Source organism: Xenopus laevis, chromosome 2S (assembly GCF_017654675.1).
Source record: "Xenopus laevis strain J_2021 chromosome 2S, Xenopus_laevis_v10.1, whole genome shotgun sequence".
NCBI lineage: Eukaryota > Metazoa > Chordata > Amphibia > Anura > Pipidae > Xenopus > Xenopus laevis.
In genome coordinates, this window is record NC_054374.1 from 136,028,092 (window position 1) to 136,053,222 (window position 25,131).

The window sequence follows — 25,131 nt, forward strand, 5'->3', positions numbered from 1 at the left end:
CTGCCTATCCCTGCTCTCTTGGATCAGTGTTCAGCCCAGAAATGCTTGTTGGATGATGACATTTGTGGGGTGGAGAGAGGTCACATTGGTGAAGAGTGGTCAGGTTGTAGGCAGGTTGGGGAGAGGTGCCTTATTATGAGTGAGCTATGGGGCTAATTTGGGGCTAACCAGGGGCAAATTTGGGATTGAAGAAGCAGGATTAAAATTTACCAGTCAGCACATCTCCAGTAAGTTTGTAATACCGGTCCTGGCCTCAGCTGGTGTATGACATGCCAGGTGACAACCCCATTAATGTATTGCAATAAACACCAATATGGGGATGGAGGTATTGGTACTGGCCTCTTCCTTCGCCAGTAGTAAATAGCAATGAATAAAGAATGATACCAATACCTCCAGTTTAAAAGTGGGGTGTTCCTGTTTTACTGTGGTGCTCTGGACACACAGGATAGGCTCAAAGGTTTTGGGACAACAATATGCTCCTCCTCAAGCGATAACCCACCATATAGATTCACATTGCTTGTATAGCCTTAATTAGAGTGACACCAAGTGTTAAAATCGTATAGTGCATACAGTGATTCAAAGTTTGCAGTAGTCAGCAATAGTCCAATTAATAATAACCGCTAAGTCCAAGGAAAACAGTTTTTATGGAAATTTCCAAATACTCCATCCAAAAAAATCCTTTAGGTGGAAATAGAATCTTAACAATATCAACGTGTAATTAATGTGTCATTAGTGTTAGCATTATATTTGTTTTCCAGCAGCCCCTACACAGTATGTATGTAGAGCAATTACATATCTGTTTATCTCCCCCTACCTAGTAAAACCATTTAGTTACCTAATTCTCCCATACATGGATTTAAAGATTACTTTTAAGATCATTCAACTATGATTTAAATGAGACAAGCTAATTTAGTTGAAAATATGGAAACTAAACAATATGATATACACAATGTCTGCTGTTTGGTGTGAATAGCTTTCAGTGAAAAGTGTTGTAACCAATAACACTTATGATTGAGAACTACTGACATGTGGCATTTTGACTTCTGCTGCATGTAGTGTCCCTAAAATGGCACTTGCTCAAAAGACTGAGTTTCCCCTGTTTGCTCCTAAGAAAAAATTACATGTATATGGGCAAAAATCTGGCTACTGCAGTTCTGACCAAGGGGGCTATTTTCATTTTGAGGTTGAGGATAAATGTTCTTTTCCCTAAACTGGCCTAAATCATATCCTCCTAATTATCTGCACATTCAGGGGCCCAAGGCAAACTAACAGTGATCAATTCTGCCACAAAACGATCAAGGCTCATCTGTTATTGAAAAAAGAACTATTTTCATAATGAAACAAATATTGAAATTCCTATGGTTAACTGTACTTATGTGCTTTTTCCTCCTTAGCGCATGATTGCAAAGACAGTGCAGATGTTCCACCGCTGCCGCAGCCAGGCCTACGGTGAGTCCATTCATCTTAACTTAAATAAATATAAAAGGGGTATTTTCTAATCTGTAAGAAGTGGTTGCCTTAGTCTGCCCTGAATGTTTTATGGAAGGGACTTGTCTTATTGTGTGCACAGAGCATTTTTTGTTTTTTATATACAGTTGTATTCAGAATAATAGCAGTCCGCTGTTTTTGGTCGAAACTATATTTCTACATGGCAAATAATTTACTAGTAGGTGTAGTAATATAAAATCTACAGTCATGACATACATTCTGCTGATTCTGTGTCATTGAATCATTAATTGAGGCTTGTTCAAAGTAATAATAGCTTGTTCAACTATAGACCTTCTTCTTGGATCTGATCATTGGCTGAGTCTTGGTCATTTTGGCTATTCTTCTATCCATTCGAATGGCAGTTTTCTGTTTTCTTCCATATCTTTCAGGTTTTGGTTGCCATTTTAAAGCATTTTAGTTGAGCAGCCTATCATTTTCTGCACTTCTTTATATGTTTTCCCTCTCCAATCAACTTTTTAATCAAAGTACGCTGTTTTTCTGAACAGTGTCTGGAACAAACCATTTACTCATATTTTCAGAGAGAAATACATTATAACCTGCATGCACAACATTGCTCCTTCCTTCCTTAACTAAGGGCCGTATTTCACACTTGTTTTTTCACAGAATGAATGAGCTCACTAATTGAACTCCACACTTCTATTATTTGGAACAAGCCTCAATTAATGATTCAATGACACAGAATCAGCAGCATGCATGTCATGACTGTTAGGTCTGTTGGTTTTCTATTACTCTACTACACCTACTAGTAAATGTTTTACCATGTAGAAATATAATTTCATCCAAAAACAGTGATTGATCAGGTTAATGATGTTGACTGCTATTATTCTGAACACAACTGTATATCTAAAGATGTAGTGTCAGACTGGCCTAGCGGGATACCAGGAAAACTCCCGGTGGGCCCAGATGTCAATGGGCTTCTTGCTGCTAAACATTTGGCCTATTTCATGGTCATTACCTATTTCTTTGTGAGAAAAAGAGGCTTAATAATGGAAGAATAGAGTATATTATGTAGAGACTAGGAGAAAAAAGGGGCTGATGTAATAGTTTGGAAAGTGGGCCCTCAGCCTAAGGTCTCTGGTGGGCCCCTGGCATCCCAGTTTGACATAAAAGATGATATACATTCCTCTAAAAGTTTAGTTGAGCAGTGATGTTTTTCTTGTTATCTACAACAAGTTGTGTTATTAGTGATGGTAAATTCTGTTAATAATCTTTCCCAGTTTAGCGGAGGACAGTTTATAATGACCTAATGCTTTTTCCCAGTTCCTCTATCACCTTTAAGAACTCGGCCTGTATACATCCTTGAGGATCCTAGTGCTGCCCGGATATCTGCATGTAAGCGCAACCTGTATTTAACTGCTTTTGTTACAACGTTTCATTACATGGGTGATTTTTAAGGAATTTTGTGGACTTTGTGGACCTTTTCTTGCTGATCCAGTTGAAAAAAAGTGACGAAAAGAGCAAATCCTTATTTATTTATAGTTCATGGATCAAAATCAAGTAGTAGTATTAAAAGAAGAGTAGTGGAGTAGTATTAATACCATTTCTGGCATCACTGTAAAAAAAAGATATTCTTGTATTCCACAGGAATGTTCTTATGTCCCCTGGAATGATCTAATAGTGACTAAGGCACCATAGAGTTTATTGTAGGGTCCTCTTATATATATTTATTTATACTGTATATTGTGATAATCTCCTTCCAGAAGCACATCTTCTCCTTGTCAACCAGCCTTTCTTCATGTCCACAATTTTCACTGTCCTTTGTTAACTTTAGTCACCCATCTTATGTTATATTTATATATACATTTTTGGATGCTTGTAATCAGTACGATTCATTTACCTCCATTCATTTACTTCCCACCCCCGAAGCTCATGTCATTTGTTGCAGATTCTTCTTTTTACTGTGACTTTATATGTAGATTTAGGGAAGCTGCTCATAAATCGATTTAATTATGCATAGGCCTTTTTATTAGATAGACTGATATGTGAAGTAAAGTGCATGGGAAGACCATGAATGATTTCTTGAACCTAAGAAAACTAACTAGGCCAACAAGAACATAAACAGGGCCATCAATCAGCTCTGATTTGGTCTACACATCTATAGGCTGGTCTTCTGGAAGTGTGCAGAATAAAAGCAAAGCAGTGTATCTTTTTTTAATGTGCTTTTCATGGTTTTAACAGGTTCAGAACACTCGATGACCCTAAGAAACCCAGCTACAACATGGGCTTACATTCAGCATATGAAGGTGATTGATAATCAGAAGAAACTGATGGAGTTGTCCCGTAGCCTGGAGCCTGCTTCTTCTGCATGATCATTATATAAGAGCAAGACAGATTTGAAGTAAGAAAAAACTGCAACCCCGTCCCTGTATCAGGGTCAAGATTAGCAGAACACTTTTATCGGCACTCCAGCTCTTGGATTGTGATTTCTAAATTTTTCCCAGCAGTATTTTTTATGGTTTTTCTCAGGCATTGGGAATTTTTACTGTATGGAAAACAGACTGCCAACAAAACATTAACAGGCTACCACTAAACTGAAATGTTTCTTGCTGCTTAAAGCGCCTTCAGGTAGAACCTGAGCAACGTCTTCCATTCTCTGATGCAAATAAAGGTTTCTTCAGCTAAGGGATGTCGGAACTTTGTCTATCACTGTACTAAAATCTTTTGAATGTGTGGCAGACATTTAATAAAGGTTTGACGCTCACAATTTTCAAAGCTGATCAACTGAATTCAGTTTCCAAAGCATTTTGGATTAGTTATGTGAGAGGATCAGTTCATTAAATGTATATTATGGTTGGACAATGACAATTGCCTAGATCTACATGAAGTAATTCAGATCTTTCAGGGAGGACTTTCCTAAAGAGCAACTTGAACAGTGAGACAATTGAAGAACAGCCAAGGAATGTGCTTGGATTTTAAAAATACAATACCCTACTTGTTTAATGGTTGGACAAAAACTTCATAAACAAGAATTATCCTTTACCCTGTTAAACTAATTAACTGTGTAGAATGTATATATTTTGTGTAAAGAAGATATATATATATATATTTTTTAAAATAAGTTACCATTAACTTCACGTTTACCAGAAAGACATATGGGCCCATGCAGAAGATGTAATCTACCTGTATAAAGCCACTATTTTGTATATGTACTGTGTAAAAGATAAGAATGCTTCCTCCAGACTTTATGGAAGTACTGCAGTATCTCATGCCAGTTTGGATGCTTGAGAGGTCCCTATCAGATAAAGTTCCTAATAATGCTATAGTGAGTCTTTTAGTGCTGAAAAATGACTAGTGCTGGTCAATGGAAGGTGGCAGTTTTGGGTGCATTTCAGCAAGATGAAAAGACCCCTTTGTGCCATCAGTCTAAAGATCTGAATCTCTGATTAGCAGACATGCAATGCGATATACGTACATTTAGGAACTACATTAAGATTACTTTGAACGGATACATAAATATAATCCTCATTTCCCAAAAGGAATTATATACTGTACCAGAGATTTGCCAAACACAAGTTGTGCTGTACCTGTACTACCTAGTAATGTGCCAAATTTAGCTCAGAACACTCTCCCAAAATGCTAATTCCTTAGAATCCTCAGTATCCAGTTATATCCATAATGGTGAACAATTTCTTGCCTTTGTGCAGATGATTTTTGTGAATTGTGTTCAGCGGTGAATATCAGCCTAAGGGTTTAGATTTGGTTTCGTTTTTAGCAGAATCTAAAATTTCTGGATTCTTTACATAGCTATGCTGTACCAACTATGCAAATCAGGATTAGCATATTGGCTCATTGTCCACAAAACTATCCAAGATACTGGGCCAGATTAAATTTTTTATCGCATGTCAACAATGCAATGAACACTCACCTATAACGCATAATCTATTGAAGTAAAAAAAGCACATCTGGAACTATAGGTTTGAGGCACAATTTACCATGAAAGCCTTACTTGCATGCTACAGGTATGGGACCTAATATTCAGAATGCTTGGGACCCGAGGCTTTCCGGATAATGGATCTTTCAGTAATTTGGATCTTCATATCTTATGTCTACCAGAAAATCATGTCAACATTAATTAAACCCAAAAGGCTAGTTTTGCTTCTAATAAGGATTAATTATTTCTTAGTTTGTTTTTATATTATAGAGAAAAGGGGAAATCATTTAAAATTTAGATTATTTGGATAAATGGGAGACAGCCTTTCCGTTATTTGGAGCATTCTGGATAACTGGTTTTTGATAATAGATCCCATGCCTGTATAACTCATCTGCCACCAACAAGTAGCATTTCCGAAATCCTGTTCCTCCCCACCACTGCTTGGTGTTTGGGTCACTGCTTATTCCATTAAGATTATAGGGTATCTAGTAGTTGCCAGTAGTTACATGGAAACTTTTTTAAGGGAGGGGGGACAGTTATGCCTTTTTGTTTTTATGCATATTTGTTAAGTGTGGAATGTGTTTGCAACTCTCACTCAGTTTAATGCCCTTGCATTATCATGCTATGTAACTGATGGAGTAGTAAATATTACTCTGTAGAGATTGGCTAATACTTTGAGAAAGTTGTAAATGGAACACCTGAAAGTGACATGCAGAACGTAATATGCACTATGCTGGAAATCTACAGGGATTTCTACAGCCTCCCACGTGACCGGTGGGACTTCAAAAACAATGTGAGATATGTCAATGTTAAAAATGTATTTATAAATAACATACACAGCATACTAGACAAGTATTTGTAAAACATTAAGAAGTGTGTTGGTTAAAGCAATTTCTTTGAACCAAACTGTTAAATAGTATAAAGTCATAATACATCCCTGCATCCTGTTCTCCATAATAATGGAATACTTCACTGAATGCCAATTCTATAAGAGGTGGTCTCTATTCAATTATGGTTCTGTGTATACCAATGGTGGCTCTGTTAACATTTGACCATTTGTTTATTGGTGAAGTATTCAATGGGTAAACATGAATATGTCTTATCTTTGGGTTTAATCCAACTATGTTAAGGATACTTTGCCTGTCTCTAGAAAAGCTACCCTATTTGATAGTTCGATTGTACACAGAGCCGTGGATCATTCAAATATATAAAATATCCAGAAGTGTTGAAGTTATGGCCTGTAAAAAAAACCCATACTTAAATATAAATAAAGTATTTTAATTAAATCCAGGCAAAGCATTTTTATAGGAACTAAAACCTTTAGCTGATGTCAATTAAAGGTCTGTCTTCCCTCTTTTGCCACTGCATTCCCTGTTTAGCTTCCTAGCAGCCTTTAGGAGACGTGAACTTCTTTGTCTCCTAGAGGTTCATTGACATGTACATTTATTTATGTATTGCCATCCATTGTTTGTGGTTTTTGCCTCATTGTACAACTAGCCACTCTGTCTGAACTATTAAACAGTCCGTCGTGTTCCTGCCTCACTGGATCTCAATGATATCCACCCCAGAATCCAAGCTGGTCACATTATTTATGTTTACCATTCCAACCAGAAAACCTCCAGAAAAAAGTCAGTTTCAAAAAGACACAAACCACGCCATTGGTTGAATAGGAAAAGGTTTACGTAGCTGAAGAAAATCTTGCTTCTTAGAGTCTTCAGAACCATTCCGTTCTAAAGTGCCCAGCACATAAAAGGAATCTTTGTGTCCTGCAGGATGACTTACATTGGAGAGCCCAAGGTTATCCCATGTAAACTGCAGGTCAGCAGAGTTGTCACACAGAAGTGTACTGCAGTCCAAGTCTCTGGGGAGACTGAGTGCCCTAAACTGAGCAGCAACTGAAGAGGAGGTTTCCTTGACTGGTGACTCCAGGGGAATCATTCAAGTTTCTGGGTCTAGTCCACTTTTTAAAGAAGAGCTGTGTCTTTTGCCATTGAGGCTAAACAAGGAGTTATCTAGTAAGCTACTAAGCACTGATGCTCCTGATGGCATTAAACAGTGAAGAACTGATGATCATTGGATCACCTCCCTTTTTTCTCCTGCAGTAGGGTCTGAAGTGTTCAAACAAAAGTCTTCATTCACACTAAGAGATTGGCCATCTAGGGACAATAAGGAGGACGCGGGGGAGGATTTTTGACAACTGGTCCACCATACGAGGAAAGGAATTTTTCTGACCATCATAAATGAGAGGATTTAGGTCTTGCACATGTAAGGTAAAACTTGTCGTGGAAGTTGCTTGATCTCTGACCAGTCTTTTTGGTTTCTGGTTAAGCATTTCCTCCTGTCAAGATAAAATAGGAAGACGGTTGGATTTAAAAGAAGTAAATGACCCCTACCAATTGCTTTATATGTCAAAGAGCCACTATTAATAGTTTTAAGCATCATCGGAAAAAATATATCTGAAATTATATCATAAAAAGAAGTAAAGGTGGTTATACACAGCAGATAAAGTTTGAGCAGCTTATTGACCCATGTATGATGCCAGTTAACAGCTTGTCCAACAATTATCTAGATGAAAATTGTCGGGATATCCATCGGGCATGTTTGATTTTTCCTTTGAGGGTTGCATCTGTGTATTTATGTGGCCTTTTTCCTGATTGTCTGCATTAATGTCAGTTATGATCTGATTGTTGGGCCAAGGGCCAAACCCCTCACCTCAAGGTGGGAACAGCAATAAAAGATGCGCTCGTTTGGTGAGGTTGATCTTTACATGTATGACCACCTTTAGATGCATTAGACTTTTTTCTGAAGACAGCTACTATGAAATGCTTCTGTATAGGTTGAAAAGCCATACAGAAAAGGCACCTTTAATGATGCAGTGTAAGAAAGAAGCAAGAGGGCAATTGATTGAGAAGTTGCATATACAGATTTGTAAAAGTTACTGAAATGTAATATTGAGTATCTGCATTGTAGGCTTAGCTGTCCTTTATCAAAATAGCCTGAAGAAAGGCATAGTTAGATTCAATATATCAATAAGACACTAATAATAATCCCTTTAAATTTACCTCCAGTTGCAGACGAGTAGATTAGACAAGGCAACAAGCAGCAGAATTATGCAGATGTGAATGGCCAGGAGATATTGAGTGTGATGACCTGGATCCATAAGACAAAAAGAAAATTATTTTATTATCTCATTGCACTTAATGGCTAAATTCATTTCCAGACTGGATAAAGACAGAAATTAAAAAGAATATTCAAAACCATAAATGCTCTTGTGCCAGGCTGTTGAGATTCCTTATTATAATAGATACTAGGATCCTCTTCCAAATTTACGGTCATGAAGAGCTTAACAAAATAATTTTGATGCTGTCAGTCTTAACCCCAGCTTAATACTACTTTGTGGCTGATGTAACCTAACATGTATGTGTGCCCTTGGTTTGTGTGTGGGCACAGTGAGTACAAGGAGGAAGAGGTGGCCCAGAGTTATTAAAATTGCAGTTTTGCTATGTAGAATTATTCAGCAGTACATACTACTATAAAGGTCTATTTTTTATTAAAATATACTGTCATTTCATGCAATATATTTTTAAAGAGATGTGCAATGCTCAGGGGTATTGTTTCCCTTTAAATGTATCTGTTTACTGGCATCTAAAGGGGTGGTTCACCTTCCAGTTAACTTTTAGTATTTTATAGAATGGCCCAACTTTTCAATTGGTCTTCATTATTTATTCATGTTTTTAATTATTTGCCTTTTCTTCTGACTTTCCAGCTTTCAAATGAGGGTCACTGACCCCATCTAAAAAACAAATTCTCTGTAAGGCTACATGCTTATTGTTATTGCTTCCTTTTTATTATTCGTCTTTCTGTTCAGGCCTCTCGTATTCCAGTCTCTTATTCAAATCAATGCATGGTTGCTGGGGTAATTTTGGACCATAGCAACCAGATTGCCGCAATTGCAAACTGAAGAGCTGCTGAATAAAAAGTTAAATAACTCAGAAACTACAAATAATAAAAAAACTGAAAACCAATTGCAAATTGTCTCAGTATATCACCCTCTACAACATACTAAACTTTAACTCAAAGGTGAACAACCTCCTTTAACATATAAATATCAAGAAGCCATCTTATATCTCTCTTTAATTTCATTCTCCAACAAGGAAATTTTCCGAAAGAAATGCCTAAAGCTAGTATAATTATGATACCTAAACCAGGAAAATTATCAATGTCCTAACTTCAGACCAATTTCTGTTCTTAACAGCAACTTAAAATGATATGCTAAAACTATCGCAAATAGATTGGAAGAAAATGTACCAATACTAATACATCAAGATCAAACAGGTTTCACTAAAGGCAGGCAAGGATCAGATAACACAAGGAAAATATTAAATTTGATAGAAATTGTCACCAGGCAGAAGACTCCAACTACAATCTTGGCACTCGACGCTGAAAAAGAGTTTGACAGAGTCCATTGACAATATATGACAGAAGCCCTTAAAGCATTTGGTTTTCAAGTTGACATACTCCACGGAATAATGGCACTTTATACATCACCATCAGCTCAAGTTACAAATATGGGATTTCTGTTAGACCTATTTTACATAACTAACGGTACCAGACAAGGCTGTCCATTATCTCCTCTCAATTACAATCTAAAGCTGGCCATAGACGCACAGATCTGACGTACGAATCGAGGATTCTTACCATTTTCGGACCGTGTGTGGAGAGTCCACATATTTTGTCCGGCGGAGATCAGTCTTTTGGTCGATTGGACAGGTTAAAAGTATTGCCGATTGTACTATTTTCAGAGGGAGACTGTCACTAACTTTGGTCGGACATAACTTTCGTATGATTGGTTTCAGGGGCAGAACATCAGCTGATCTATTCTTTTGTACTTTATTTAATTGGAATGGTTAGTGGCAGGTCGGGAGATGGGAAAGTCCGATCTTACAATGATTCGTACGATCGGATCTTTGCTTCTATGGCCAGCTTTACTCTAGAACCACTTGCTAAAACTATCCGAGACTCTCAAGAAATAACTGGAATTAAAGTGGGTACTGCAGAATTCAAGTTGGCATTGTTCGCAAATGACATTCTATTATCCCTGACCAATCCTAAAAAATCACTAGAGGTGATATTTCAAATATCAATGGATAATATGATCTCTTATTATAAATTAAACATAACCAAATCGATTTACAGAATATGTACCATTTCAATGGTCACAATGTGCAATAAAGTATTTGGGGATTGAATTAGGGTCAATCAATGATACTTACAATATTAACTACCCCAAAGTACTTAATGACATTCAAGCCCAATGAAATGGAGGCCATTATGTATTTCATGGATAGGCAGAATGGCAACAGTGAAAATTATGGCACTACCAAAAGTGCCTTATTTATTCAGAACATTTATTTGGGGTGGCAAAAAAACTAGAATTAAATGCAAATATTTAATGTAAAGCATAGAAGCTGGGGGATTTTGAGTACCCAATATTGAAAATTACTACAAAGCAGCAATAATGGATCAAATGATACAGTGGAACCTTCCCACATACCAAAAACATTGGCTATATATTGAACAACAAGCAATATACCCACAAACATTACAGCAAATCATGTGGTCAGGTGAACCACTTAAATATATACCGAAACAACACACAATGAGTACTGCATTGAAGCTGTGAAATCAAATTCACATTGAACCCCAAATCCATACATTTCCAGCAAGGAATACTCCAATTAATATACTAGAAACAAAGATACTAGATCTTAAAATAAATAATTGGGAATCAAAAGGATTAACGACTATTGCTCATCTTTTAAACCAAACAACAATGAAATCATTTAAAGAGTTACAACAATTATATCTGCTACTATATCTGGATGAATGAAGCACTTTGATAGACTCCAATCTATCATATGAGAAAATAGTGCTGGCAAATATACATATCCATTCACAAGCTAAACAAAAAATACTTCACCAACTATTGCAAGGAAAACAAAGCAATCAATTGAACTAATAAAGAAGTAATTAAAACATAGATTTCAGCAGACAAAAGATCCCTTTCCTCTTTTTCTCAATCCTTACTTTTCTTCTTGAATTCTTTCTATCTCTATTTTTTTCTATCTCTTTTAATTGTTCTTTATTTTGATTTTAAAAATGATTACAAAATGTATATTACTTGTAATCTGAAAGCATAATAAAAATTGCAAGTATAAAAAAAATAAATATCAAGAAGCAGAGGCCTAGAGGATTAGAATATTTTATGCTGAGCTGCTTCCAGCACACATGCAGAAGGGCAGGCTATATTTGGGAAGTAGATTCTTCCTCATCATCCCCTGCCTTCACATCTGGATAAAATGTGATAAAGCTCACCTGGCATTATATATGACTCTGAGGTAGAGGGATATACATTAAGTATTGTGCACACCTGTATGGAGGGCGGTGTTATACACAAGATCACATACAATACACCACAAATGCAGAATTCAGCAACATTTCCCATTAGATGTATAGAACTTCCATTCATAGCATGTTCAGTGTGTAACTTCCAAACACTCTGTATCCTCCAGAGCAGACAGCAAAGTTGAATGCAGAAAGAAATCTTCCTTGGTGATGGTTTTCTGCATTAGTAGAATGATGAAATGATGAAAGGCATAAAGGCTGCACCCTATGGCAAATGCATGCAAAATATGTATCACTGTATGTATCCAGTATATTATACGTACCGGTAAGTGTATATATGTGCAGTGGGGTTCATTTGTAGAGGATGAACTTGATAGACTATGGTCTTTTTTCAAACCAAATTAACTATAAGTATGCAGTGGCAGTATGCATGTTTCCCATCACACACTGTGTGGTTCTTGCAAAAAGGAAGTATTAAGCTGTAAACATATGAAATGTTAATGCTGGATGGATGCTTAATGCATTCAACATTATGTATTGATTTTGGTGCATCTGTTTGGTATATGATGGAACTAATTAGTCATACGTCCTGGGGGTGCCAAATAAGGGCTGTGATGGCAGGGGTGGGCCAAGCCAATGGACGCCCTAGGCAGCCCAGTTGGCAACTTTGTTCCCCCCCAGTGATGTTGAGCAGAAGGGATAGCGGAGCAGAGGGAGCAAACGAACCGGGACTAGGGGTAAGCAGAAGACTCTTCAAAAGTTACCTTCTTAGTGCCACCCCCTTTGTTGTGTCCTATGTAGGTGCCTCTTTGCCTACCCCTAGTTCTGGGCCTGGGGATTGGCTATTTGGTTGCCACTATGTGGATTGCCAAAAGTATATTTCATTATCTCTCTGTCTAGAACCAAATTGGCAATTCCCACTAATATAAATAAACGAAAATATAATGTATACTGTAATATACCATACAGAATAGCCCATGGAAACAGAGATTCTGGATTGTAGTTTCTGAATCAACTAGCAGTTAGGTAGGTTACCTATAGAATTAAAAGGTTGAACTTGATGGACGTGTGTCTTTTTTTAACCTAACTTATTTTGTCACTATGTTACTAGAGATTAATTTCTCCTTAAGCTAAGCAAGGTTACTCCTTTTGAAGTAGAAAAAGTAGAAAGCATTGTATAAACCTTTTCTTAGCAGTCCCACATGGCTTTAAACAAAAAAAGAAAAACATGATAGACTTACTGTTAGTGGAAAAAGAAGCCCAGATGATATATAAAAAATAGAAACATCTTTATTAGGACATATTCAAGCCTGACACGTTTTGTGCCAAATGTGGGCCTGGCACGAAACGCATCAAACTTGAATATGTTCTAATAAAGAATTTTCTACCTTTTATATATCATCTGGGCTTCTTTTTCCACTAACAGTAAGGGGCCCATTTACTCAGTTCGAGTGAAGGAATAGAATAAAAAAAACGTTGAATTTCGAATGTTTTTTGGCTACTTCGACCATGGACGACTTCGACTTCGAATCAAACTATTCAAACTAAAAATCATTCGACTATTCGACCATTCGATAGTCAAAGTACTGTCTCTTTAAAAAAAACTTCGACCCCCTAGTTCACCATCTAAAACCTACCGAACCTCAATGTTAGCCTATGGGGAAGGTCCCCATAGGCTTTCCAAGCTTTTTTTGTTCAAAGAAAAAACGTTCGATCGATGGATTAAAATCCTTCGAATCTAACGATTTTTCCTTCGATCGTTCGATCGAACGAATTGCAGTAAATCCTTCGAAGTCGAAGGATTTACCTTCGGCAGTCGAATATCGAGGGTTAATTAACCCTCGATATTCGACCATATGTAAATCTGCCCCTAAGTCTATCCTGTTTTCATTTTTTGTTTGATTTTATTCAAATATATGGAATAAATTGGACTGGGGGGTCTGCTTGGGATTAGACTACTGTGAAGGACTTTGATTTTTGGATTACATTTGTGGAGGCACACGCCACAGCTATATAGTTATTTCCCATATGGCTTTACCTTCCAAAATACAGGTGCAAAAACACAAGCCTTTTCCCAAACAACTGTATATATAGCAGAGTCAAGGAATCATTTACGTTCCAAATGCAGATTTCTTATCGGTTCTTTCTGGCCCCTCAGGGAGATCAGTTGCATAGTTCTGCTCGTTGGGATGTAAAACCTGCTCTTTTCATTGCACATAATAGAGAACACACTCTTCTGTTTGATACTGTGCATCAAGGCACTGGACCCTTCTGCACCCAGGACAGTAAATGTATTAAATAACAGAAAGTCTCCAAGTAAGTGGCTTGTGCTCATTTAGCCCCACAGGAACTGAGGAATAGAAGTAAAGACCATTAGCCCTAAGGGCTTCCCATTGCTCCAGATGGCTCATTTGTGGGTCAGGTTTCCCTTCTTTTGCCCATATAAGATTGTTAAAGAAGGTCTGATTTTAAGCCATATGCTAAATAGCTTGTACATGATTCTCAGCACAGACTGCAAAGTACAATAATTGAGTGCTATGAAAACTGACACCAGCCCAAAACTAATAGCTTGGGTTATAGAGTATGTGCTGCTCCTATGTTAGAGTTAATATTGTATTATCGGGTATAGTCAGTGATGGAATAATAACGTGGGACACCTAAGCTACATTCACACAGACTCCCCCTTTCTAGGCTACTGCTGGAGATCCAGGCATGTGTGCTCAGGAGTTCTCTACGCCAGGTTGGGTTCGGCACAAGTCAGTGACGATGCCTTACTTGTCTGCTTCACCCAGCAAATGCACAAGACTATAACCCGCAGCAGAAATAAAATTAGATATTAAAAGGAAATAAAATTGAAGTAATAAATGAAAACAGCTAGATGGGCCCTCATCAAACTGGACAATTAGGCTACATCCTTGGGGAGTTTTTACATTAATCCATCCCTGAGTAAAGTAATCTTTCAATCTCAGCTCAACATTCTCAGTCATTTAAAATAACAGAATATGTATATTTTGTTTGTATATTTTGTAATCCAAAAAAATCTAGGGCAGGGATCCCGACCCTTTTTTTTTTACCCGTGAGCTACATTCAAATGTAAAAAAAGTTGGAGAGCAACATAACCATCCAAGTTCCTAGGGTTCCAAACAGGCCTGGACTGGCAATCTGTGGGTTCTGGCAAATGCCAGAGGGGCTGCTATAAGGTCCCATAGAAAGTCACTATTTAGTGGGCTGGTTGGAGCTGTTTGGGCCTCTTTATGGGCTGATTGGGCCTCTGTGTACCTGAAATGCCAGGGCCTATTTTAATTCTCAGTCCGGACCTGGTTCCAAAAATGGGCTGTGGTTGGCTATTGGTAGGTCCTATGTGGACTGGAAGTCTACAGGAGGCTCTGTTTGGCAGTACATATGGTTTTTATGCAACCAAAACTTGCCAACAAGTCAATAATTAAAAAATAAGCACCTTTGAGGCCACTGGTAGCAACATGTTTCTCATGAGCCACTGGTTGGGAATCACTGTTCTCGGGGTTCATTATTTTGTGCCAGTTTAAAAAAAAAAAAATATATATATATATAATGATTTCCATTTTGATACTGGGAAGGTGCATCACTTATCTTATTCATGTTCCAGTCTCTTATTCAAATCAGTGTATGGTTGCTAGGGGAATTTAGACCCAATTTAGACCCAAGAAAAAAGCTAAATAATTCAAAAATCACAAAATTAAAACTAATTGCAAATAGTTTCAGAATATCACTCTCTACTTCATAGCAAAAGTTAATTTAAAGTTGAACCACCCCCATTAATGGAGTTGCTGGAGTCTGTTACTCCTTTTTTTTATTCCTATATTTTTTTATAGGAGAATTATTTTTAAGACTATTGCATTTCTGTGAACACATAAACTGAAATCAGATATGGAACAATAACCTTCTTTATCACCCCCAGTGTTAGGGTTATTAATAACGGTTTCTCTTCATTATGAGACTGTCTGGCTCAAGCTCAGACCTGCGTTTCCTCAGCCATAAATCATTGTACAAGAAGTTGGCATGACATCAAAACCTTTATCAAGAATAGACACGCATATTAAATCATTTGTCTTTTATTGCCAGTGCTTGCTTACAGGACACACATCTTGCAGATAAATGATTGCCTGGTAATTGGGGACCTAAAGACAATTGAGGAGAAATCAATCAGGACCCAGTACAGTGTCAAACTGCCTGATTCAGCGGTCGGCCATCTAGCTATGAATGGGGAGCACTTTAATTATTAAACTGTGACAAAGTAAAACTGAGATACATTGTAATTAGGCCCTTAGGGCTCTTACAGATGAGCGTTTTTACCTGCGCTCCCCTGCGTTCCGTTTTCTGCGTTCAGCTGCAGGGGAGCGCAGGAATAGACGCATTACATTTTTTCCAATGATTAATTTATGCTGGAAAGAGTGCTATTCTGAAACAGTTTTCACTTGGTCTTCATTTTTTATTATTTGTGGTTATTACATTTTATACATTTTAGCTTAATATTCTTTAGCTCTCCAGTTTGGAATTTCATCTTGTAACTCAGACCCTAGCAAACAAGCAGCGGTTTGAATAAGAAAGTGAAATATGAATAGGAGATGGTCTTAATAGAAAGAAAAATAATAAAAACAACAATGAAACTGTAGCCTCAAATAGCAGTCTTTTTTTTGGTTGTAAGGGTCAGTGACCCCCTTCCCCTTGTGAAAGCTGGAAAGAATCAGAAGAGGAAAACAAATAAACAAAAAAAAATTAAGGCAAACATTAAAGTTGTTAATAACTGACCATTCTATAACATTAGGGATGCACCGTGTCAAGGATTCGGTTCGGGATTCAGCCTTATTCTGCCGGATTCGGATTCAGACGAATTCTTTGGCCTGGCCGAACTGAATCCGAATCCTAAATTGCATATGTAAATTAGGGGTGGGTAGGGAAATCAGAACTGTTTCCACTTTTTCCTTTCCTTTTGTATATGCAAATTAGGATTCGGTTTGGTATTCGGCCGAGTCCCAAATAGTGGATTCAGTATATCCCTATATAACATTCTAAAAGTTAACTGAAGGTGAACTCTCACACAGGGGCATTTATAAGTGTGTTCCCTAAAGGGTGTGAGATCCCTAATGCCACTTTTAGGAAACACCCCCCAATGTGCGTGACTGCAGTGATTTGATTTCAGCCCTTCACAACCCATTTTCCATCAGTGGCCCAGTTTAAAGGGGAATGCTACTATATACACTCCCACAGCCCAGAAATTATACACACAGCCACAGTTTGGAGGGGAAGGGGTTAATGCAGCAGAAGTGATTTAGGTGCAGCTAGTTAACATCTTTTCTCTGTGCAGTGATATATCTGTAGCAAGGGGAGCTGTGCATTCTCTTGGGGGTGGTTTAAAAAAAAACAAAACCAAAAGAAATGTACTCTGCCAAGAACAGGTTTGTGCAAGCAGTGCAACGCCTGCAGGATTTTAAGAATATGTATGATTATGACGCCCGCCTTGCAACATTCGCAGACTGGCCCTTTACTGAAAACTGCAAGTGCACCCCAGAAAGTGTAAGTAGAAACTATACATAAAACTGAGGGATTTCTGCCTCTAAGGGGAGCTCTCCATGTCATGTCCCTAAACTCCTCACTTGTCTGCCTATTGCCCCCTTAGATGGCTAAAGCTGGCTTTGTTCACTGCCCCACTGAGAATGAACCCGATGTTGCTTGCTGTTTTTTCTGCTTGAAGGAGCTGGAGGGCTGGGAGCCAGATGATGACCCTTGGTGAGTTTATTGTAGAAGTGAAGCCAAGGCCCATTTGGGAGTAGAGGAGTTTTAGTGCTCCATAGAAAGTTATATAAGGCCAATCCAGTACCTGCTGTCAGACTTCCTCATCTTTATACTGAATATGTAAACTGAGACTTCAGGAGGGGGGGGGGATTTCTATGGCAAATGCCCCAACGCCTATGCCCCCTTGTTACAATTTATTTCCATTGTCTATATGTGCCCTTGAAAGGACACTGTCATAATGGGATAAAATAATAATGTAGAAAATTTTATTGTGGGGGATACAATAACCGATTTCTGATTTCACAGCTTTAAACTCTATCGTGGACAAACTGGGGCTGGGAATTGTAGAATCTGGAGCATGTGGCATGTAAAAGGGAGAAGAGATAATGGGGAATGTGTTTCTTTACACTGTTTTGACGTTTGTTTTATTTCCTTGAAGGACTGAACATTCCAAGCGTTCTGCCAACTGTGGTTTCCTCTCCCTGACAAAGTGTGCCAATGACCTCACAATGGAGGGGTTTCTGCGGCTGGAAGGTGATCGGATCAAGAGTTTCTATGTAAGTAAGAGCTACTGCGAACAATAGGGCCTCTAAAATATGTAGCGGAAGCCAGATGATGGCAGACCTTTGGAGACGCATGCAAAGTATTGGCGTTAGTCTTGGCTGGAACAAAGCTGGTTTCTGCTACATTGTTTCATGAGTCGGAACCAACACTATAGAAAATAACATGGGGTGACATAAGATGCTATTTGAATAGCGTTTACACCAACAAAAAACTTTAAACATCAAATATTTGTAATTTGATATTGGCTGAGAATTTAATTTATAAGCTTTACTTTTGGGTTTTTATCCCCTATATTTTCAGTGCTATCTTTAATTTATAGTCGTACGTTATTTGCCCTAGGAAATCATGGCTCATCATCCCAACAGCAGCCCTCAAAATACTGTCTAGTGTTGTGTGTTTTTATTTTCTGGGATTATGGGGACAGTGACGCAACTACCATACAATAGACCTTGGGGCTATAGGAGTCCCGGTGGAGAAAGGGGCCAGGACAGTCATGGGGTCTACTGTGTGTATCCTAAGTGGGATATGGGTAGGAGGGATTGAGAATCTCCCACCCGAGGGTTCAGAAAAATGTTATGCCATTGTTAGGGCAGGTTTCAAGACAATGGGGGGTCATTTATAAAGTTCCCGTGGCACATATTTATTAACAAATGGTTGTACTGCTCATGCTTTTTCCTGAACGCTAATATATTGCACTGCCCCTCTTTCTGTTTTTTGCGAATTCGCATTGTAAATACATTTTTGTAAATGGCTCGTAAATGAGATGGGTGTTTGCGTGAGTGTGCCCACTGTGCGAGGTTGTTGTGCGTGAAAATAGTATTGACAGTAACTTAAATCTGCAAAACTTTTTTTCAATATTTTCTCCTCCACCAAAGTTGTGGCTTAATTCAAATGCCATTTGCGATATTTGACATTTAAAATGCTCTTATAGACATTTGCATTGTAAAAAAAAAAAAAAAAATTGCCAATTCTCTTTGCTCTTATTCAGCTTTATAAATGAAACCATGCGCAGGGCAAATATATTCACTGTGCGAACCAATCTGCTCTGTGTGAAGTTACTAATGAGCCCCAATGTTTCTGATGTTAATGTTGAAACTCCACACTAGGGGGCGATGGTAATAGATAATTCAAGGATCGTAACATAGTAATTTCGATTGAAAAAAGACATGACCATCAAGTTCAACCTTCTAGGTCTATATATAACCTACCTAACTGCTAGTTGATCCAGGAAGGTTTAAAAAAAAAAGATTTGAAGCCTCAGAGGGGAAAAAATTCCTTCCTGACTCCAAACTGGCAATTGGACTAGTCCCTGGATCAAACTAGACAAATTATTTAACCAGTATGTGCTACATTTAAAGGCATTCCGTGTAAGCTTACTGCTGTAAACGTGGGGCCCATGTGCACACGCCCCAGACCTTCAGCAAGGGGAGTCAAACACCAGGGAACTTCAAAAACCGCTGGCACAAGCCTGAACCCATGAAATCGTGAAGCCGGAGACAGGTTGTAAAAAAGTTAGTCCCTGGATCACAGTGCCGGGCCAAGTCGGCCGGGCGCCCCAGGCAACCCAGCCGACTTCGTCGCCTCCCCACTGTTCTCGCCAAGGATGCGCGACTGCGCATGCGCGAAAGACCTGAGGCAGCGTAAGTGCGCATGCGCGAAAGAGCCAAGGACCCGTGATTGCGCATGCAAATACTCACTATTCAGTACCGCTGCAGGTTGAGGGAACAAGGGACCGAGCAGGGGATGGCGTCAGAAGAGGTACGTGACTGGCGCCCCTCTGCCTTTGCGCCCTAGGCACGTGCCTCTTCTGCCTACCCCTAGTTCAGGCCCTGCTGGATCAACTTGTACTATGAGCTATCTTCCATAACCCTGTATTCCTTCACTTGCTAAAAAGCCATCCAACCCCTTCTTAAAGCTATCTAATGTATCAGCCTGTACCACTGATTCAGGGAGAGAATTCCACATCTTCACAGCTCTCAATGTAAAAAACCCCTTCCGAATATCTAGATGGAACCTCTTTCTTCTAATCAGTATGGGTGACCTTGTGTCAGCTGGAAAGACCTACTGGTAAATAAAGCATTAGAGAGATTGATCCCCTTATATATTTATACATAGTTATCATATCACCCCTTAAGCGCCTCTTCTCCAGTGTGAACATCCCCAATTTGGCCAGTCTTTCCTCATAGCTAAGATTTTCAATACCTTTTACCAGCTTAGTTGCCCTTCTCTGTATCCTCTCTAATACAATAATGTCCTGTTTTGAGTGATGGAGACCAAAACTGTACGGCATTTAATATAATATAATTCATATTCTAGATGGGGCCTTACAAGTGCTCTATACAGTGGAAGAATGACCCCCTCCTTCCTTGACTCTATGTCCCTTTTAATACAGTTAAAGACATTGCTTGCCCCCCTCCAATGTCAGTTGTTCAGATTACACCCCAGCAATAGTGGAGGAATTATCTAGACTTTGTATCACTATTGTAAAATGTTCTTCCCAAGTTGGCCCTGTGATGCTATGGTCCACGGCAAATACCCTTCATCCTATCCTAAAACCGTTTTATAACTCAAAATATCGATAAGACAAATAAGATACCAAATGTTGTTTTTTTTTTTTTTGCCTTTCCTTCAGCGCAAGTTTTCTACTGTCGTTCTCCAGTACGTCGAGGAAGAAATGACTGCAGCTACAAAGCGCCTGCTGGAATACTTCTCCAACCAACACCATTGCTCCATAGATCTTGACCACTGAATACAAGCAAAGACCAATAGCATGGGTGTGATAGAAGCTTCTGAGGTGGCAAACACAATTAATTTTAGTAAAGCCTAAAGCATCAGATGTCTGGTAACATGGATGCTGACCCTTCTCTGTTGCTGAAATGCTTTTTTTAAAGTCCAATTTCCACCTATTTATTTTAAGAAATGTTGGAAGTGTGTGCTGTGGTTTTATATGTTCTCATACTTTTTAAATTAAATAAAATTTTATTATATTGCATTTTTGTCCTGTTTAAATTCTGCTACAAATATTCTCCCAAGTCTGAAGTTAGACTGTACTTCCATTCTTTGAACAGTAGATGTCACAGTTTCTTGATTTAGCATATTGATAGTTTAATCATACTTTGTGCTACTGACTGGTATTGTATTGAGCAGTTATAGAAAAAACAAATCATACAAACTTGCACATGGAAATGCAGAATCGGGTGCATGTGTCTTGGCTGAAGTTTGTTTCTGCTACAACAGTGCAGAAAGAACATGGGATGACTTGGAACTACTTTGTATAACATTTAAAGCTAAAAAAATTTTAACATCTTGCTTAGAGTTAATTATTTTATCAGGTAAAGCCTTATTTAGGGGTTTTTAGCGCCTGTATGATTTCAGTGCTATTTTCAATTTATAAATGTCATTTGCCCTATGAAATCATGGCATGTAATTCCAACAGCAGCCCTAAAAATTCTGTCTACTCACTGTTGCGTGTTTTTAAGTTCCAGGAACCTGGGTACAGTGGCACAACTACCATTCAGCAGACCTGGGGTAGAAGGGGGTCAGGGAGGTCCAAGGGGTCTACTGTATGTGTCTCCGGGCACAATTGGGAGAGGGAAAGCAGCGGCTGAGTATACTCCTTCTCTGGTCCTGATGTTATGAAGTTTACAGGGTGGCTACTTATAGATTGACCCCTGCATTTGGGTAGTTTGTTCAATCCAACGCATATTAGGGTAGCACTACACGGACGATTTCCGTGCGACCTGTCGGATCCGACGCTGGACGACAAAATGCCCGCATGAAGTCAGATGCGATGGTAAGCCAGGGTAGATATGCCTGGACGTTTTCAGCGAGATCCGATTAAAAATAAGGTAAGAGATGGAAATGTCGGATCAAGTCGCAACGTTGATCCGACTCGACTGTCTGATGCAGACGCCGCAGCTGCATTCGAAAGTCGTGACGCGTTGGATCAACGCTGCAACTTAATTTCTATCTCTAACCTTATGTTTGTCGGATCACGCCAAAAACGTCCATGTAGTCCTACCCTTACTTACCTTGTTTCCCATCGCATCCGACTTGACGCGGGCATTTTGTCGCCCAGCGTCGGATCCGACAATGTCCCATGTGGTAGAGAATCCTATATAATACCATAATGACTATATGGTAAATTGTATCTTATAAATGGACCTAACTCCCTTAAACTTGCATAGTCACTTTTTAGCACTTATTTATTTTTTACAATATTGGCAGTTATTACACTGCTGATGTAAAGAAATTAAACCCGGGACACCTGCTGTTCATTGGACACACTCGGCACTAAATTAAATTAGTGAGAGAGGGCACATGTAAAGACCGTGTCAGCTAGTTGATATGGCACTTGCTCCAATGGCCTTCCTGCTGTTGTAATCTGATCATTCGATTTTAAGGCTCAAGATAGGATTAAACCCAAGTTTCGATGGCATATTCAGGGAAAGGTATGCTTCTTTTTCAACAAGTGGGTCGTAGTATATGGCCATCTTAGTGTTCCAGCCTGTGCTGGTTAGACAAACTGCTTGCTCTTTAGGGAACATCTTGACTGTCTTTGAGCTGTCTGCAAAAGCCCAATAGCAGGCTCTTGAGTTATGCATAGTAAGATTTTAACTTGACCTTTCTGCCAGTGCAAGTAGCAATGCTCCTATCTCTTGTAATATGAACGCAGCGTAATTCCACAGCGTTTGTTGCTGAATAACAAGGTAGCAACCCCCAGCTCAGGTATGTATAGCATAAAGCCACTGCCCTGTTAAGAAATTTAAAAAAAAAAGTTACCTAGACACAAACAAAATATTTGGAACTCTTAACATCCCTTTTGCCCAGTCTGATACCAATAAAGTAAAAACAAACCAATAGGTATAATAGCAGTCCATTTATTCTCTTTATAGAATCCCACCGAGAATGGGATTCTGTAAAGTCTGTTTTAAAAAGCACAATTTGACACTGTACAATTTTCATTCTATTCCATGTTTTAAAACTAAAGTATTTTATTTTAGGCCACTATTAAGCTTCTTTGTTTCAACAAATCTGAACCAAGGACCTTTTTATTGACTACATGGCGTTTGCTCCTGCGTCTTTCAAACGCACGTTGAGCATAAAAAAAACAAATATATTGCCATTACTTGGCTTTTTTGACTCTTCTAAGCATGTTTTTTTTCCATTCCAAAAGCAACCCTCCATTCTAGTTAAAGCTGAATAATTCAAAATTCAACATATTTCCTTTTTCTTTGTAATAAAAAAAAACGTACCTTGTACTTGATCCCCAACTAAGATATAATTAATAATTATTAGTGGGAAAACAATTGTATTGGGTTTATTTAATGGTTAAATGATTCTTAGCAGACTTAAGGTATGCAGTTCCAAATTATGGAAAGACTCCTTATCTGGAAATACCAAGGCAGCAATTATTTTTGTTCACAGATGCAGAATTCTCAAATTTTAATATGCAAATTAGGTTTTGGATTTGGACCAGCATTTGGCTAGATCCTAGCGGGTGCTTAAAAAAAAATGTGCTTCTGATTTCCATGCGGCTCCATTGAGTTGAATGGGAATAGGATTGGCTGTCCCAGCATGTTGCAGCTCATCCTTAAGGTGGCCATAGACACACAGATCCTATCGTACGAATCGAGGATTCGTACGATTTTTGGCTCGTGTGTGGCGTGTGCCGACATCTTTCGTCCGGCGGAGATTGGTCGTTTGGTTGATCGGTCAGGGTTGATTTTGACCCGACCGATTCCTGCCGGAGCCCATTGCGCATCGTAATCGGATCGTACGGCCGAACAATCAGATTACGCCCGATATAGCCATGCTCGTTAATGGCATATTGGGGGCGGATCTTTGCGTCTATGGCCACCTTTACACTGTCAGAGTTATCCAATGCAATTGCATAGTGTAATCAGATCATTTAACTTTAAAGGGTAGAACTACATGGGCAATTTTACCTGCGATAGGTTCTGTACCAACGCAATGAGCCTAATCGCAGGCGTCACGTCAGATGCGCCGAATTGAATGTATGTAATACAAATGTCACGCGTAGAAGCTGATTACATCCGACACGACTTTCGGATCTGAACGCTGCATGTTGCATCAGCTTCTACGTACGATATTTGTATTACTTACATTAGATTCGGCGCATCCGACGTGACGCCTGCGATTAGTCTCATTGCGTCGGAACAGAACCCATCGCAGGTAAAATTGCCTGTGTAGTTCTATAGTTTTTTTTAATCATTTTCCTTCTTCTTCTGACTGTTTGTAGCTTTCCCTGACCCCATCTAAAAAACAAATGCTCTCTAAGGCTGCAAATGTATTGTAATTGCTACTTTGTATAACTTATCTTTTTATTAAGGCCCTCTCCTATTCATATCCCACTCTCTTATTCAAAACAGTGCATGGTTGCTATGGTAATTTGGACCCTAGCAACCAGATTGCATGAAACAGCAAACTAAATAGCTGAGAATCGAAATAACTCGAAAACCACAAATAAAAAATAAAAACCAATTGCAACTTGTCCTGGAATATCACTCTCTACAATCATACTAAAAGCCATCACCATACTGAAGGGAACTTGTGATTCTGCATTTCTATAAAGGTTCCGTGCATTGGTTCCTTGCTGAACAAGATCTGTACGTGCGACTCCTTAATTCATGTTGCAATTAGCTGTGCAACATTCATTCTCTAACAAAATCAAGTGCTTGGGAGTAGTGAAGGGCGAATTTGGGCCATTTCACTTTGCAGAAAAATGAGCGAAATTCACTAAACAGTGAAAAATTCTAAGTAAAAACGATGCTGGCGTCTTGTTTTTGACACCTGCGTCCATTTTTGACGCTAGCGAAAATGCGACGGTGTCCAAAAACCGGACACGGGCGTCCATTTTTTTGGATGGCCAACGAATTTTCGCTGGCAAATTTTTGCGGAAGTTTTGCGAATAGCGGGAATTCGCCACAAATTCGCGCTTGCTGGATAAATTCGCCCACACAGATGTCCTGCTGGGTGGCTCTTTGAAT

General features: G+C 38.8%; 2 protein-coding genes across 2 annotated transcripts in view; both read left to right on the forward strand.

Moving 5' to 3' along the window:
* The window catches only part of LOC108709885 (rap guanine nucleotide exchange factor 3), a 49,786-nt gene extending 45,579 nt beyond the window's left edge, over positions 1–4,207 (forward strand). Inside the window, exons 25-27 of the mRNA XM_018250118.2 lie at positions 1,395–1,449; positions 2,770–2,841; positions 3,688–4,207. Coding sequence (XP_018105607.1) covers positions 1,395–1,449; positions 2,770–2,841; positions 3,688–3,818 — 258 coding nt within the window. The 3' untranslated portion in view covers positions 3,819–4,207. The remainder of the gene's footprint in view (positions 1–1,394; positions 1,450–2,769; positions 2,842–3,687) is intronic.
* A 12,872-nt stretch (positions 4,208–17,079) lies between these two features.
* Positions 17,080–21,111, forward strand: birc5.S (baculoviral IAP repeat-containing 5 S homeolog; the record flags this gene model as incomplete). Its single annotated transcript, NM_001087631.1, is given in 4 exon segments — positions 17,080–17,338; positions 17,442–17,551; positions 17,997–18,114; positions 20,754–21,111. Coding segments are annotated over 4 exon segments (483 nt in total). The 3' UTR covers positions 20,871–21,111.
* Positions 21,112–25,131: the final 4,020 nt, after the last annotated feature.